Raw genomic sequence first — 18,891 nt, 5'->3', positions numbered from 1 at the left:
TTGATGTGAGACACTGAGGATGTACAGGTGGGTAAGAATGAAAGGCATAACCTTTACCACTGATGTTCAAAAGGAGAACACCCTGATGAAGTGGACTAGTGGTGTCCTGGTTGAGATTTATTGACTGTAGAGGACACTGAACCTTTAAAACATAACCAAGCAGAAGAGGAGGAAAGGACAGGTTTGTGAGAGACTTTCCTTTTTGATCCAGAATGTGGCTGAGACGGAAAGTTTCCGTTTTCTGCTTTTGGACAATGTTTTAACCTGTGATGTTGGCATATGAACTCTGAAATTAGAGCCCAACATGTGCAGACCTGAGATAAGTTCAAAAAATCAAAATTCCAAACTCCTGAGTGTGTATAAAAGACACAGATTCTGTGATAGAAGAGTAGAAAAAAAGACTTGAGTGTCTTGAGGAGAACATGTACTTAAGTGGCCCAAGAAAATTACAAGAAACCAGCCAAGTCATACCCTACGAATGCTCACTGATACCATTAATAATAACAATCTTTTCCTTCTTTATTCCTAGCTGTCAGTGACAAGAGGAAGTAATGAGACTATGCTGATATCCAGGATAGGAAAAATGAGAACAGTAGAATGACAAAAACAAAGGAATTCAGGTTAAGCACTTTGGTAAGAAGATACATCCTTGACATAGCTAAAGGCTCTAGCTCAAATTGATCCACTCACTTTAATTTGATTTGAAATAAGGGTGGAATAGAGGCTGCTTTCTATTAATTTAAGAGTTTGTTCCTTCTGACCTTTTCTTAAGAAGAGGGTCAGGAGATTGGGTTATAAATGGGGTTGATGTCTTGGCCTCCTCCAAAAGCCACAGTGTAATAACTTTTTTTTTTTTTTTCCTTGTCAGGGCCCTTGGTTTCAGGTCTCAGAGAGCAGTGGAATCCTTTGGGCTGGGAGGTGAGGAGGACTGGGGAGGATAGGGTGACAAGAGGCTTTGAGTAACAAAACATTTTCTGTATCCACAAGTAAATTTTCTAAATATTTAAGATAACCTGGGGTCAAATATAGTAATCTTCTCCTCCCTATTGTTTGCTGTATCATGTCTGGATGTCCAAATAATATATTTATTTGTTTGTTTGTTTGTTGTGGTATTCTGATGTTGAAATAATTAGAATTACATAGAAAGGGCATGGCATAATATTTCTTTCATATATTTATTGATATGTGGAGATGAAACTCACTTCCATGCCTGCTACTTCCTGTGGAGGTAGACACAGCCCTGACAAATTTACACAGGAGTCGGTGTGCATATTTACCATGGAACTAATGAACAAAACTGTTGCTATGCTGTACACTAGCTGTTTCTGAGCTATGGAGATTGTGCCAATGTGTCATGTAAATGTTTCCACTTGTTAAAATTTTTAAAGGCCAAAACATGTGCTGTATTATTCAAGCATATTTTTCCCCGGGATTTGAAAGTAATTTTGACATAAATTTAATTAAACCCCCAAATCCTACTCTTATGTTTTCTAGACTGTCATCACAGCTAAATGCCATAGTTATTATTCTGAATACTGGAAAACACATCCTATACCAACCTACAGGTTCCTTTGTGTTTCACTAAAAGTGCAGTAGATGAGGACCTGTTTTTTGAGTGAAAATTAAACAATAGTCATTTTTTCTTATATAATTAATTTATGCACATGTGTTTGTTTTGGAAATATGTAAATGTGGGGATACACAAATGATGAGTTTTGATAAGAAATAAAAACTCCACCTCAAACCTAGAGTTCTAGAGTTAATATTCTATGCTTGTTTGGGAGCAGATAAAGGTCTAACGACCAGAGATAAAATATCAATAAATAGCCCCAAATGTCTTTGTCCTCCTTGGAATATTCCCTTAGTCAAAATATGCCATGTACTACATATGCAGCATTAGGTTCTCTGCGTTTTTATAGGCACCCATTAAGCTCAGGGTATACTATATTACTACACCTTACTTGATATCGTCACTTATCTGAAAGTAGAGTGAATGGTCAGTATCTCCTAGGTTGTTAGAGCAAACTTGGGCTGAAGATGTAAATGCTTATAAAGAAACACTGTCTGCCAATTAGAACATTATGCAGTAACTTCGGAAGCTGCAGGAGTTAACATACAGGATGAGAAGGCAAAACTAGCTCTCCACACATTGCTTCTGAGTTCTAACTTCCCTGACACTGTTTTTCTAAATTTGATTCTTATTTCTTGTTGGATACATTTCTCAGGGATCCCTGATCTCTCTTTTAACTTGGACTTCATACTCAATAAACTGCCAAGAAAAACAAAACAAACAAACAAAAAAAACTAAATGTCCGTAGACAATTGAATGTAATGTGGCACATATACTCTATGAGGGGAAAAAAAAAACCGTTCACTTAAACAAAAGGCAGATGGGATTGTTTTGACACAGAATAATTTCATGTACTTGAATATTAGGTATAGATGTTAATCTAACCTCATGCGTCCAGAAATGATGGAAATCTCCATTGATCATTAATTGGTTTGTCTAGCTACTCATCCCACCCAAGCAGCAAAAGTAACAACTTTGTCATCTACATTTTGGACACAGCATTAAGAGCGGGTCTGCCACAGGATTACATGTCAATACACAATCACTGTGAGTGGCTAAAAAAATCATGTTTGCTCATACATACCAATTCATGGTGTACATATACATATATTTCATTTCTACAGATATTTTATATTAATTATCTGAAGTCTTTTGACAAGTATGTAACATTTTGAGCATTTATAAAAATCAAGCACATGTAATATTGTTTCTTTCAATTAATTACACTAATGATCAATTAAATTCATCAAATGCTCATGCATCTTTCTGAATTTTTAATAACACTTTCATCTTCTTTTAGGAAAAAAAAATTCAAAAATGAATTTAATGTCAGCAACCCCAGAAATATCCACATTAAATTAGTCTATATTCCAACATTATTGGCAGCTTGAATGGTTAAAGCATATAAAAAATTGAATATGTTCAAATGTAGAAACATTATGTAGAAAATTTTGAGCTGCCTCAAATTTTCAAATGATTTGCTTAGCTAAACAAAGCAGTTCCCACCGTCAAAAACATTGACTTACAGAATTAATAATAAAGTGATCTTATGTTAGATATGTTTCAAGGTAATTTCCCATCCACACTCTATTTCGGAGAATTACCTTCCAATTGTGCCTCTTTTTTCCAAAAATATCTATTTATATCTATATAGATATAAATATAGATATAGATGATATAAATAGATACAGTTGTAAATATCTTGTTTTCATGCCCATCACAGTGACTGCTAATTGATCAGAGAGGTAGAGAGTCATTGAAATAAAATAGCTATTATAGGCCTATATGCTTTCCAAAGATCGTGGAAGGGTATGACTTCGCTAACTAGTTTAAACAGATTCCATTACTGGAAATTTTGACCAAGAGGCACAGATGTAAACTGAATGTTAGCATAAGGAATTTAAGCCAAAATATGTGATACAATTTCCAGAATGTAGAAGTGGTTGGGGAATTCATTCTTGTCTATATTCAAGCTGAGGCAAAAGATACCCACCAGGAGATTTCTGGATACTAGAGGAGGTATACAAAAAAAAGCAGAGATAACATAATCATACTGCCCCTGAAATATATGGAAAATATGATTTTGGATTCTTATGTGTAATTCTTTCCTGGGTGGAAAAAATCCTGATTAAACCTAATTTTTCATCTGTTCAATGCCTTAATCTAAGCAGCTGACTATATTTGTAGAAAAATACACAACCACAGAAGACTACTCTCTTTAAATTTATGAGCAGAGATATACAGTTCTTCAAAACTGCTGGAAATCCTACCATATTTCCTTAATTTTTTCTCCCGTTGTCTTTATTTTTTTCACTAACTCTTTTGTTTGTTTTTCTCAAATCTCCAAAACCTTTTCCTCTGTCACTTTCAACTGATGCTTCATTTCTTATTTCATATAAGAAATATATGAAATATATTTGAAATAAGTAAAATATATAAGACATAATGTATTCTTATCTGGTTGCATCTGTACATTTGAATGTATGTGCATATATACATATGCAACCAAATAAGAACAATTTTTACATCATAAAATAGGTCCATCTACCTGCACCTAAAAGTACTTAGTTTTCCAATCCTTGTCTATTTAATGGATGAAGAATCCAAGCTCTCATCTAAAGTCAAATATAACCTTTGTCCATTGGAGCCCATTCTCTCTGGCCTATTCAATGCTTCGTTGTGACAGCTACCTCCACTTTCTCTTGCTCTATAAAATTTCTCCCTTTCTGTTCCCTTATCCCCATCCACACGTCTCTCTCTCCTGATCACTATATGTATCTACTCCTCTTTAGAGCTTTCTGAAAAATGCTTGCTATCTTACTTCCTCGGCTCCTATTTTCTCTTACAGACTCTCTTAACCAAGTTAACTAAATCAATGGTCATTTCCTAATTTCCATCATACCTGATTTCACCAACATTAATTCAGCTAATTATTCTGTCCTCCATGAAACACTTTCTTAATTGGTTTCTATATATCTATACTCTCCTGATTTCCCACCCCTGTCATTGCAGACTATGTATATGTCTGGTTTACCTGTCTTTCTCCATCTCCTGACCTCTGAAGGTTGATGTACAATAGACTTCCATCCCTGCACTCTTTGCTTCCCAATGTGCACTCCTTCTCTAGTTTATCTCAACTACTGAGTCCTTTGCCTTTCTCTTTATTAGTATACTAATAAGTCCTATATGTACATATCTTCCTCCAAATTTTCCTTTGATTTCCTGACTCATATTCCACTGCATAAATGACATTTTCCTTGCTTGTCTAAAAGGGATTTAAATTTAACTAACCTTAAATGCATATGTATGTGTATATATTTTCCCCTCACATCCACTTTCAAAAGTGTGAGTCCCCCAGTGTTTCACATTTCCATAAATGACTCCTCAAATTTTCTTTTTTAGGTTAGCTTATTTTTTCTTAATTCCCATAAACTCCATGTCCACTTCACAGCAAAATATGTCAGATAGCCAGACATCTTTGTACTGCCAATGGCACTTCGTTCATCTTGATTCAAACTACCCTCATCCATCTCTCTTTTGGGTAACTACAACTAGATACTAATTGCTCGCTTAACTTAAACCTTATTTTTCTGTACTAATGAAATCTCATCCAACATCTCTTCACCTGTCATCAAGAGGGAAAAAAAATACTGACAAAATGTAATCACAACTCATGCCTAGATTTTGGTGGGAGACTTTTAGAGAGACATTCTACAAATCAATGGAAATTCATATATTGATCAAAGAAACATATAGAAACAAGTCTTTAAAGTGATTATCACATAGAGGAACACACAAAATGCTTCACATTTGTCTGAGTACACACCACCCTCTATTGTAACCATGAGGTTGCTAAGTAATTTATAGCCAGAAGATGTGGTGTCATGAGCTAAAAACAAACTGCATATTACCCGCATTAAATTAATTATATTTTTTATTAATTGAAATTCCTTATACTTTCCTTAACCAGTTATCAAAAGAGCAACATCATTAATTACCTATGCCTTACATTGTGCTGGAAAATGCCAAATCTCCTTTATTCAATGTGATTCCCTCCAAATATTTTTTCACGTAATTATCTGGATGATAATCATAGGCAAAGCTTCTCAATTTTCCCATTTGTTTTAAAATTTTCATTATTAATAGGTTTTTCAAACGTCCTCTAAAGTACCTAAAGACAGCCCTCAGAAAGGATTTTATTTATTTATTTATCTTTCTTTTTATCTATTTATCTATTTATTTATGAGAGAGAGAGAGTATGCAGGGGAGGGACAAAGGGAGAGGGAGAGAAAGAATCCTAACCAGACTCCACATCCAGTGCAAAGCATAATACAGGGCTTGATCTTATGACCCTGAGATCATGACCTGAGCAAAAATCAGGAGTTGGACACTTAGCTGGCAGAGCCACCCAGGCACCACCCACTCAGAAAGGATTTTAAAAGTGAAATATAAATCAGCCTAATAGAGAAAATTTTTCAGTTGCATTTTCTAGAACATTTTATTCCCAATTATATACGCTGAATGTAATCAATGGAAAGTTTTCCATCATCCTATTTTGCAAAGAAATTTCAAAGAGAAGATTTTTTACTGCATTAAAAAAAATGGTTGTAAAAAATATTCTTCACCTGGTAAGGTACAGAAATGTCACATTCTGCATTTGAAAATACGATACTGAGAAAATAAACCTTATAAGTGAAGGTGTCAGTGACTGGTAGTGACTGATAAAATATTTCAACAGTGTCAAGATAGAAGAAAAATTATTTGAACTCATAAAAGGTATAAAATGTTCTCATTTTTTGTCATTATTGAATATTGTGCTTATAGCTACTAATGGAATGTTCATACAATCATAGAAAACATGTTCTTATCTGGTTGCATAACATTGTCACCTATCTAATAGATATTCTATTTATAGCATAAGATAAACAAAATCAGCCTAAATAAAATCTGTGAGGAAGGTTATTATAAGAGAGCTCTTCAAATGTCAACCAAGAAATTAATAATAAATATATTTCTATACTCAAGTTAGTTATTTTTTCTTTAAGTAGTCTTACCTACAATCAGAAATTTACTACCATAATTAACCTGCTATAACCTGGCAAATTCAATAATGTAGTAATTTAACCAGAGTCTTTTGATGCAAGATTATAAACTAATATAAACCTAAAAGAAAATATATGTGGCTTTACAGATTCAAATTTGAGAATTTGTCGCAATCAAATGTTCACAGTTATTGTATAAAAGTTACAGCCTTAAATAATTATTATCTGTTACTATGTTCTTCAGTTGGCTAAGAACTATATCAAACGTGTGACTTAATCAATCCTTCAAAATACCACAGTGAGCAAGAATATTTCTAAATAATGCCACATGTTCATGGAAATCACTATTAAAAATAAAGTTTTAAAAATCTTAGACAAGTAAGACATCATGGTATATATTTCAGCAGAATATTTGGAGCATACATGCACTAAAGAAGACAGAATCCCTTGGTTCTTAACAAAGTAGCATTAACTTGCTATGGAAGTGTTTTGCAGGCCATTTTTAAAGTCTTAATCTTGCCTTCTTTATAGTACACTGGCTTGTTATTATGATGAAACAATAAAAGACACTAATAATAATAAACACTGTGAAAGTGTTTTGAAATAAATAATAATCAAATTACTATTATTATCACCTGTATTCTATCTCTCTCTTTCTTTCTGGTAATATTTTTTAATGTATTTGTTAAGTAGTCGATATCCAAATCTCTTTCTTTTAGATCATTTTCATATTATATGTAAAATCTATCATTTATCCACTATCTATCTATAAATGGAAGGCAAGCCCATATAATACATAATGTCTACAGAGTCCTTTATAGAATTTTCAAAAATCAGAGGAGAAATAAACATTTGGTATTATTTTAACAACTAATGGTAACTTTCTGAGTGTACACATTACAATGATTTCTACAGATATCATGAGCAATGCACAGAATTCTATATTTCACATTTTGACTAGAGCAGCAACAAAACTATATTGTTAACTTTAATTAAATGTTAAATGTGAGATAAATTTTGAAAGTGAAATACAACTCAGTCAATTTCATAACACCAAATTCAGAAAGTTTTACTGTAAATCTACCCCAATTCCGGGGATTAATCAAATTGGTTTTGATGTTGTCTGTACTGAGGGCATTCAAGACATCTAGAGCGTCTGTGTGTATGTTACGGTCTTAAAGAGAGCACATTTGTAGTTCTCCAATTTATTAATTTCACTACCATCCTGCAGTTTCACTTGGCTAATACTGCCCAAAACCCAGACCAAAGCAAACAAACACATATCTAGGTGTTACTCTCCATAGTTTAAATATTTATCAAGATTACTATTTTTCATGAAATGGCATAAAATACAAACATAAAATAGAAACTTTACAAAGCCTTCCTTCAAAAAAAGAAAAGGTAATCTAAAATCCCATGTGTTTTAACAAAATAATTACAGTTATATTTTAAAATAGCATTGTATCATTGGCAGCCTAGTTTTCTAGCTCAAGTTCTTCAATCCTATCTTAAAAAAAAAAAAAAATCAGGTAAAAGAACCAATTAAAAAATGGAATATGAATGTCTCTCCAGATCATACCAAAGAAAAAGAACACAATGTCAGATCTCATTCAAATAGTGCACACATAGCCATAAAAACCATATTTCCCAAGTTGTTATTGTTTGTGATGCACATTTAAGTGCACAGAACATTTGTTTTTATGGAGGTTTTATTCTCAGCACAGTAAATGGCAAAAGGGTTTCTGTTCAATTGACTTTCTCATAAAAGGTTTAATTCCTTACTCATTTTGGCATAAGTTATATCTTGAGTTTCTTACTCTAGCTTATATTTATTGTCTGAGTAAGTAAATTCTGCTGTGTAAGACAGACGGACCTGGAGTCGGGGTGAGAGAAAATTATACTTGTTATTAGTGACATGAATTGCAGAAGCTAGAAGCCCTTTGGGGGTAGAGTGGGGGTGGGAGATGACTTTAAGCCAAAACTGCTATCACAAGGAACAGCTAGGCCTTACACAAAAATAGAATGTTTTATGCTATGTGATGGGATTCAGTACAGTTCACCTCAGAATGTGTCACTTTGGCAGGAGGATTATTTCCAGACAATCTTATTTGAAGACAGCAAAGGCCCTTCAGACCCACAAAGACCTTTTTGGTCTCCTCCTCCCCCTCAACTGGCTAAAAGAATTGAGATAGGGGGCCTGTACCAGTAGTATTTATTACAAAAGTTTTTTTGTTTGTTTTTAGTTTTTTGGTAACATAAGGAAAACTTCTCAGCAAGACATGGCAAACATTTGTTTACCAATCTTCTGCTCTTCCATTTCCCTGTGGATTGTCTTCTCCAGTTTGAAGTCCCAGACTCTTGCCCTCTTCTTACTTCAGGATGCATATAAACCTCAATTCCCTGTCAATGAGTCTCATTTTCTTATGGGTCCCCATGTATATGTAATTGAATTTATTTTTCTCCTCTCACCTGTCTCATGTCAATTTGATTATTAGGCCAGCCAGAAGAATAGAAATATAGAAAAACTTTTTTCCTCCCCAACATATGCCAAGTATCATCTTAAAGTTTTGGTGCCAGTAAAAAAATACTGTAATTTTCTATATCCTATTACAGCCAGTTTCTTTGTAATCACAGAATGTGAATAGAAATAAATTTAAAGATGCTATATTCTTAGATCGATTATATGTTTTATTTATGGTTCCACAGATCATAAATCACTAAAGAAAATTCTTAGTGAATCCTTGTCTCTATTTAAGAGTTAGTAATAACAAGTGCTAAGCATACTACGGAGGTGTTTAAATATTTAACACATACAGTAGAAGGGAGAGATATAGATACAGCTATAGTTATAGATATATGCATAGATATAAAGATGTAAAAGTAAATATAGATATAAATCTCCCTAACTTGAACTCTAATCTTAATTTTAATATAATCAATAAACATGATTATACAGATATAATTCATTTTAATAAGTTTAATATAAATAACAAACATTAACCTGATAAATTTGATATGTAAAATAGGACTTAACCTTAATATTGAAATAATTAATGAATAATGTAAACCATACTTTCTTTAAAATTATCTTAAGTATTTGCTCATATTTTCAGTAGTTTTTCTTATTAAATTCTTTTTATTTTGAGATAACTGTAGAGTCATATGAGGTTGTAAGAAATAATAGAGATTCTATGTACTCTTTAACCAGTTTCTACCAATAGTAAGATTTTGAAAACTTTAGTACAACATCATAACCAGGATATCATCTTTAACACTACCCACTGATCTTACTCCGATTTCCTGTTTTACGTGTAACCATTTGTGCGTGGATATGAGTTTAATGTAATGTAACACATGAGTAGGTCCCTATATTTAACACCACGGCCAAGAAGATATAGAGAAGATCTTTCAGCATTTTTAAAAATTAATTTTAAGGCACTGGTAATCTTCTATAGCAGATGTTAACAAACTTTTTATGGGAAGATCCAGACAAAATGTTTTTTTGTGCTTTGCAGACCATATTATCTCTGTTATAAATACTCAAATCTCCTTTCATTTTGCAAAAACATCCAAAGGAAATTCCTAAATAAATGGCTGCGCTCTGTCCCAATAACACATTGTTTTAAAAAAAGTGGACTGTAACCTGAGTTTGGCCATTAGTTTCTTGTTTGTTGACTCTTATTCTAAGGTTTGTATAATTACCTTTTATTAGATCTAAAACACAATTTTTTTTGGAAGAAAACTCATTCCTGTTATTTAGTTTGTTTTGATTTTTTTTCCATTAAAAATCTAATTAAACATAGGTTTTTAGCAGTTCTTGAACTTAATATTTTAATTTGCTTCTTCCTTTGGGCCATTATATAATTGCAACATTCTACGGAAATTAAAGTTCATAATCACAAGGATTAATTTGGGCCACGACAACCAACCATGTCAGGTGTTTAGCTGTCATGAATCTTGTTTCGCACCTTAAACTTGGTCAACTGCAGACCAATAAGACAGGTAACTTATTGTTTGGTTGTACATCACTTAGTTCCTTTCTGCTAAAATAAATTCCTTTTGTGAGGTATACATGTGTTAGGCAAAATCCCAAAATAAATAATCCGAAGACACAAATTCTGAGACCCGAGTAATGCATAAACCCTTGGTAACTAACCCGGATAATACAAATGAAATTTTAATACTAGGTGTAATTAGTTAAGAAAGTATTTTGACTTACATATGATGAGAAAGTCTTTTGAAAAAAATCAATAAATTTGTTAAATATACTCGGTATAAGTCTGAAAGACAAATGTTTTTCAAACCATTGTTTTGTGAACTCATAGGGCAGACAAGATTCCTAGCTATATCCAGTTCATCTATGTCCGTGCTGATATACACATTGACTTGTATTATGCCTAAGCATCCAGCAATAAAGTTGAACATTAGAATATACCAAATGTTTTTTTCTCACATGATATCTAATATCATATGTTTCCACATAACTGATTGCTGGGTGTCAGTTGGACAAAACCTCATTTTGAGAATGTATCTAAATTACCTCAATAGAATATTATGTATATAGTTGTATGATGTCATGTATCAGTGGCACAGCAATATTGTTACTGTACCATCTTGGGTTGAAATGACAGAATAAATACACACACACACAAACACACACACACACAAATACTCTTCCATGAGTTTTAAAGCACATTGCTAATAGAATTAATTTTAGTTAATTGTAAAATACATTTGATAGAAGAAGGGAATAAATTGAACTCGAAACCAAAACATATGCTATTTTCTGTACAAGAAGAGAACCTGATATCATAAAATACTCTGTGCATGAATTCAAGGTGCACATAGTTCACCATCGTAAAGAAACTATTATCATTTTACTTCAATTATATCAATGGGCTTCTAGTAGCCACACTGACTACAGAGTATTGCACCTTATATCATTTGAAAAGCTCTGTATATCATTTTATGATCACCTTGGAAATAATATTTTATTTATTCTACCATGTTTGAGAAAGGAAAGTTTTTAGCCATTTTACCTAATATCAGACAAGTCTTAAGTGTAAATAAACTTGAGGGAAGTTATGAAAAAATGGGATGGGAACAAAGTGAAGATTAGAAATCAGGTTGATCACTAACCTATTCGAATGTTCTGTGTATTTAACATCTTAGAATTTCACTCTGGGTTTTGACTATAAATAAGTAAATATTTCTCCAGTAGAAACAAATAAAGACAAAATAGGTTTATGAATAAATAACATTAGAAATGTTCAATGATTCATGTACTTATATAGCACATTAAGATAATTTCTCAAATTACTAATTCAGCAATACTTTTTCATAAACAGTAACCAATGGTTTTGGGTACCATGAAAATAAATACCAATATTTTTAGGTTTTAGGTTGTTGTAATCCCACATTTACTATTTAAATTTAACAGAGTTCTTCAGAGTTATTTCAATGGACATTTACGGGTTCCATCTAACCCAAATTATGTGGTGCAAACTGAAACCCATCGTTTTTAATCAGGAAGAAATGAGATGTTATCACAGCATGGGTTGGCATTCACTATTCACTCAATTCCACTCCAGGTGCTTTTCACTGGATGGATTTGGCCTGTTGGCTGAATTGGCCTCCCTGTGTCCTAAGATAACTGCCATGATTGGGAAGCCATATGGTGCAATGCTGTAAGCTATATTAAATTTGAGTCATATTTTGGCCAACTTTGTACTCGTAATTGAGATTCAGAATTGTGTCCATGTACATTTCTATATACTTACTGCTTATTGATGTAATTAAACTCACATTTTTTTCTTTCCCTTTTTAAATACTTGCTGATATGAAATCATGCTAAAGTTTATACTTAAAGGCAGTAGTTGAGAGAAGGAAAGGAATAGAAGGTGACACTTTAGGTTCACCCCATATTTACCTTTAAAGAAGCAGTCTTCGTTGTGAACAATGGTAATCTTTTGCTTTTTCAGGCAAGCAGCTCTATGCACTTCACAGTGGTTTTCATAAAATTCTCCATCAGATCCACACACAGGTTTGTAGTGTCTCTTGCAAACGTTCATACAGGCACATTCTGGTTGCCCTGTCTCTCTGCTGATGACACAGTGCCTTCCCAAACCACAGTATTTATTTTCACAAGACCCCAGAGCGCCATCCTGAATCAGGAATCCTGAAGACAAAGAAGAAGAAAATCATTTGCATTCATATGTTTAAATAATATGTGCGTGTCAAAATATGAAATAAGGAAAAGTCTATGAGAAATATAGTATAATCAGGGTTCAGTTGTTCTCAGTACAAAAGAGACTTGTATTAGACAGGTAGATGACCTTTCAAAAACACTCTCAATAGTCTTTCCTTCCTACCCCCCTGTGGTGGAGCTCTCTTCTCCCTCTCCAATGAGTAGTGTGGTCCTTAAGAACATGATCTCCAAAATTGAACTGCCTAAGTTCAAATACTGATTCTAGCATTTACTAGCTATATGTCTTTGGACAAATTACTTCTTTGTGCCAAGTTGTCCCATCTGTTACTAATGGTAATAGTGTGGACTCCCTCCTAAAGTTGTACAAGATATTACGTGTAAGAATCCACAGGAATCACTTACCTGTCATATAGTGAATGTTAAATAAATGTCAACTTTTACACTAATAGTAGGAAAAATGACATGTATGTATATAAAGCAAGAAATAAGAATGGAAAATAATTGCGTCTTGAAAACTTCTTGATGGGTTCTGGTAGTTGATCTTTTCTTGTTTGACCTTTGCCACTGGACAATCACAAATACATTTCTTAACTAAATGAATAAATCATGAATTCAATTTTATTGCTACATATTCAGTTTAACAATCTCCATTGGCATCAGAAAAGAGTAAGTAGATCCAGCAGTCTTGTACTAAAACCAAACTAATCAATCTGAATCACTACACTTTTAAGACAGATTTGGCTTTTCTCCTTTGAGAATTTATCTCACTGGAAAGTAAAAAAAATCAGTAAACTAAATATATATATATATATGTGTGTGTGTGTATATATATATATATATATATAGAACACATATACACACACACATACATTATAAATATATAATATATTATCATATATATTTTAATTTAATTAATTCAATTTTAATTATGAATATATTTTAATATATTAATTATAAGTATATATTTAATTATAAAATATATTAAAATATATATTACATATAATATATATTTTAATATATTTTATATATAAGTATATATATTTATAGACACACACAGATATAATAAAACACACAGATATAAGATATAAAAACACAGATATAATATATACATATACATACATATGCATAAAATAATGCAAGTATTTAGAATTAACTAAGAAAAGATGGAGAAAAACAGACAGCTAGGTGGATATAATACTGGGCAAAGTTTTCTTTTGGCATTATACTTTTTAATGTTCAATGCAGTCTATTTTTAAAAAGTCCAAAATTATTTCACTTGTGACTGTAAAATAATGACTGATTTCAATTTGGAAAATATTTTTTCTCATCCTTATGCCAGTATTTATGCCAATTGTTGATCTAACGTTTATAGAGCCCAAGATGTGACTGTCAGGAATCTGACTCATGTACTTGTATACCTTATATTTCCTTTGTGTTCTTACTATCTAATTCTAAGTTGTTGTTTTTTTGCTGTCAAATAGTTTAAGATTTATCAAGAGAATAATTTTTTACTGTCAAGGAATGAGTCTAATGTTTATTGAAAGTCTGATCATTTTACATTTTAGTTACAAATGAGTTGGCTAACTGAATTAGTAGTTTTCATTTTGGGGAGAAATGCTCTGCTAAAAATGAAGTCATTTCTCATATATCTAGGTTGGTGAATTGCATTCCTACAGTCTCTCTTCTTAATTTTTTCCTCTCAAAGCCTGTACTCCAGCTCAGAGATTTGTATTAGGATATTGGCCATTTTCTAGAAGTTAATGAACTAGCTAGAAGCTGCATGTTGCATGTAGTTGCTACAATTAAAGGAAATTTAATTAATTCATATGCAATCCAAAAGAAGGCTCATATTATGTAAATGAATAGCTAGAACATATCCTTTCTGACAGTAATTATCCATGACTAACGCTGAACTTAAGTTTCAGCTGAGATTAAATCAATTTAATCTGATCAACATGTCAAAGATTTCTTTTAAGTACATTCAGTCAGATGACACACAAAATGAATTTTAATCAAGAACTTATATCCTGCTCTCTCATAACTTGATAAAATAGCATTTGTTCCAAAAAAAGTGTTGTATATTTAACACTTACATCATTTTATAAATTCTATGCCTTCAGAGTGTTATAAAAACTCCTCAGATTTAAAACTAAGATGAAACCTTGAAAGATAAAAGACACCAAGTTATAAAGCAAAATAATTCTATAGAATTCTAAAGATGGTCTTTTCAGATTCCCAATCATGACACACCCCTCTTCAAGTCATTTATATATGAAATATGCAATTTATCAAACAGTACTTAATATAGAATTGATGTAAATTGAAATAAACTTTAATAAACTCTACTTATTATTTGCAAGGTTCTATGTTACTTGCTATAGGATAGATGAAAAGAATAATCGTTGACAGTTTTTTTAGTGGTTCACAGAGGGCATATGGCAGAATTTGAGTGTGTCAAAGTAGTGAGGTAAAGATTTAGGGGCACATTTAGGGGCACAAAGGAGAGTGAGATGGATAATAACAGGTAAAACCTCACAAACAATGTATCATGTCGCAGTTGAGGTTATGTCTTACAAATGGGTTAGACATTCAGAAGGCTGCTCTAGGGATAGACAAGGTAGGAAATAGACTGGTACTGAATTGAAAATAGGAACAGCAGAGGAAGGAAAAAACAGATATTGATGAGCTAATGACTACCTCTAATGATTCCTGTGGAATATAAACATAATTAATTTAGAATGCCGAGTTATTTGAGGTGTTAATTGTCTCATATAAATGTATAATGCTAGAGTCCAAAATATGAGTATTAGGTTAACTTTGACTTGTTAAACAAAACAAAAGGTTTTTGACTAGAGAACAGAGTTAGAGTCTTTGCTTTTCTATTACCTATTTGTCTGATCTCATCCAGGTTGTAATGTCTTCAGGCCTGATATTCAAATAGTTAGATAAGAGGGAAGTAATAAATTATCTTCAGATTTACTCTCATCTAATCCTTTCATTTAAGAATGCTTGGCAAAACACAATTTTGATTTTAATAAAAGCTGTTAACTGAGAAATATATTAATAAGCTTTCTCTAGAATGCTTCATATTTAAACTCAGCTACATTAAATAATCATATAATTATCTAGTTTAAATATTTTCATATTCTAAAAACAGCCTCAGCCATATAAAATGTGAAATTATTTTTCACTTAGATTTTCTAATTTCTCATTTCTAAGATTTTGTCATTATATATTCTATTTTTTATCATGTTAATAATTACAACAATGGATCATGAAATCAGTCCTTTAATTTGTATTCCAACAGTCACTATAAGTGCAATTTTTAGGCAATTAGTTAAAATTGGTGTGCCTCAGTTTCCCTAACTAGAACAAAGAAGAAACTCTGGAAGTATTATTTAATGAATAAATAAAATGAGGATAATAATAATGGCCATAGGATAATATGATTGATCCCACAAGAGGATTCTGTGAGATAATGCACTGCACGTGCTTGGCTTAAGAGTTTGTGTTTAACAAATATAGTTATAATTATTAAGAACTATCATTTACTGTAGACTTGGCATGTAGAATATATTGACTTAAAATCAGTGGAATGAATAAAGAACAGCTTTTGACAACTCTAGCTTTAATACGTCTATTAGGAATTAATTTATGGGAGTGTGGAAATATGTTTTTCCCAAGTAACATGTCCAAAATATTCAAGAACATCCATCACATAAAAATTTCCCTTATCTGCAAAAACAAGACACCCTCAAGTTTATATAATAACATAGTTTGCTTTATAAGTAAGTATAATACTTTGATGACGTTTTGTTACCCACATATAGAAAAATCACAAAACTCTTCAGTAAATACAAAATACAATTTTTTGTTGCACACTGCAAACTCTAACAAAACACAGTCAGTCCTTACAAACTTCATGGCAAGTAGCATTTCAAGTAAATAATCCAATGCCTGCAGAAGATAGAACACAATATGATCTTCTCATGACCTTTAATGATTGAGATATGTATATCCTGCTGCTGCTTTGTGAATCGATCAAAATAAGTCTGCATGAATGATAGTTTGCCCAGTGCACCACTACTGAAAGACAGTTTAAATGGTCACATGTCTGTACTCCAGTGAATTTGGAAACTTCTTCCCCATCTTATTTTAGACAGTCCATTGGACTTCTGTAAGCACCTTCATGTAATTCTGCAATCAGATTGATTTTAAAAGAAGTAAATATGAAAAAAAAGATAAGTAAAACAAAACAAAACAAAACCAGGAATTCGGTTAAGTTCCAACCATCCAAAATATAGTTCCTGTTTAAATCAAAGAAATTTTCGCCAGCACAGGTGATTTTTGATGTGTTGTTTTAAGAAGTTACCACTAGCTAATATGCTAACGGTTATTTACTTCTTGTTTGACGTTCTCAACTGCAGTATAATTTCAACAGCAGAACACTGAAAGAGGTTAAGATGCACTCTCAGAAATCTTTCACCCCAACTAGTGACCTTGATAACAAAGCACACAAAAATGTTTTCCTCATCATTAATTTTATTCTTCCTGTGTCCCATCTAGGAGCCATGATTTCTCTAATAACTTAATATTTCTATCCTATTGAGAACTTGTGTTTATACACTTTAGCAAATAAAAATATTCTCATCTTCTCTGTAATTTATTTAGATCATGGAAATGGTTGGAAGCTAAATCTTACTTGATAATACTTTCCTTTAGTAGCTAGGAGTGCAATGGCATTAGAGATATGCTAATAGACAGATAACTTGAGAAACAGATAGATAGATAATAGGTGTGTATATGGCATTTGAGACCTTTCCTTTAGATAGCAGTGACAATTAAAAACAAAACATTTACGTTTAGATATTTTAGTTCTGTAAAGATTTTGAGTGATATTAAAGGAAAGAAGTATTTCTTTTGTTTAATGGCTGCTACTGTCTTCTATAAATGATGTTGATTGATATAGCAAATAAGAAAATAAATCAATTAGCAGACATAATATAAAAGCTTTATTTTATAGAAGTATATGCAATGAGAGTAAAGACATATGCTCAATCATCTGTGATACTTGAAGTATTTCAGGCTTTGGAATAAACCCAAAACTTTAAAAATATCTTATTTCTTATTTATTTAAAAATTAAAGCTGTAGATGGATTATTCTCAAACAATTTAGATATTTTCACACTTGATAAAGAATATTAAATGACTATGGCTTCCTGGCTCACTCCATTGGTTAAGCATCTGCCTCCAGCTCAGGTCATGATCGCAGAGTCCTGGGATCCAGCCCTGCATCAATCTCCCTACTTCACAGGGTGCCTGCTTCTCCCTCTCCCTCTGCCTCTACCCCTTGCTTGTGCTCTTTCTCTCTCTCTTAAATAAATAAATCTAAAAAAAAAAAAAAAAGAAAGAAAAGAAAAAGAAGAAGAATATTAGATAACAAAATAAAATACTTAAAGTGAAGGTCAAACATTGTAATGGAAGGGTAGATCTGGGTACAAAAACTAAAGATTAATTATAATGCTGATTGTTGGAGTCAGACCAGCCAAATGGCCAATAGGAATTGAGGGAGAAAAGACAGAAATTTTTATTAGAACTGTAAGAATGGCTGCAGAAAAATATTGCTTTTAGACCTGAAAAATTTCAAATTTAAAATCTACTTCAATAAATTGCTTTTAATATGCTTCATTTCCTTTGAAAAAATTATTTTTCTTGGTGTGCCTGAGTGGCTTAGTTGGTTAGGCTGGGATACACTTCTCCCTCTCCCTCTGCCCCTCCTACACACTTGTGAACTCTCTTTCTCTCTCTCTCAAGTAAATAATTAAAATCTTTAAAAAAGAGAAAAAATACTTTTCTTTGTAAGAAGTGACTTTATGTTTTTAACTAATAGACTTTATTTTTTTAGCATTTTTAGGTTCATAACAAAATTGTGTGGAAGTACAGACTTCCATAATCACAAAAAGACAAATACAATATGATTCCAATTATGAGATCCCTAGGGAATCAAAATCATGCAGACATAAACAAGGATGGTAGTTTGACAATAGGCTGGGGGAGGGGGAATGGGGAGT

General features: G+C 32.2%; 1 protein-coding gene across 1 annotated transcript in view; it reads right to left on the bottom strand.

Annotated features, from left to right (window-relative positions):
• The window catches only part of FSTL5 (follistatin like 5), a gene marked incomplete at both ends in the record, with an annotated part of 636,306 nt that overhangs the window by 433,398 nt on the left and 184,017 nt on the right, over nucleotides 1-18,891 (bottom strand). The window contains one exon of the mRNA XM_080796324.1: nucleotides 12,542-12,790. Within this exon, the coding sequence (XP_080652450.1) occupies nucleotides 12,542-12,790 (249 nt within the window). The remainder of the gene's footprint in view (nucleotides 1-12,541; nucleotides 12,791-18,891) is intronic.

This window comes from Martes martes (genome assembly GCF_963455335.1).
Source record: "Martes martes genome assembly, chromosome: 2".
Classification (NCBI taxonomy): domain Eukaryota; kingdom Metazoa; phylum Chordata; class Mammalia; order Carnivora; family Mustelidae; genus Martes; species Martes martes.
This window is presented reverse-complemented; position numbering and strand designations above follow the sequence as displayed.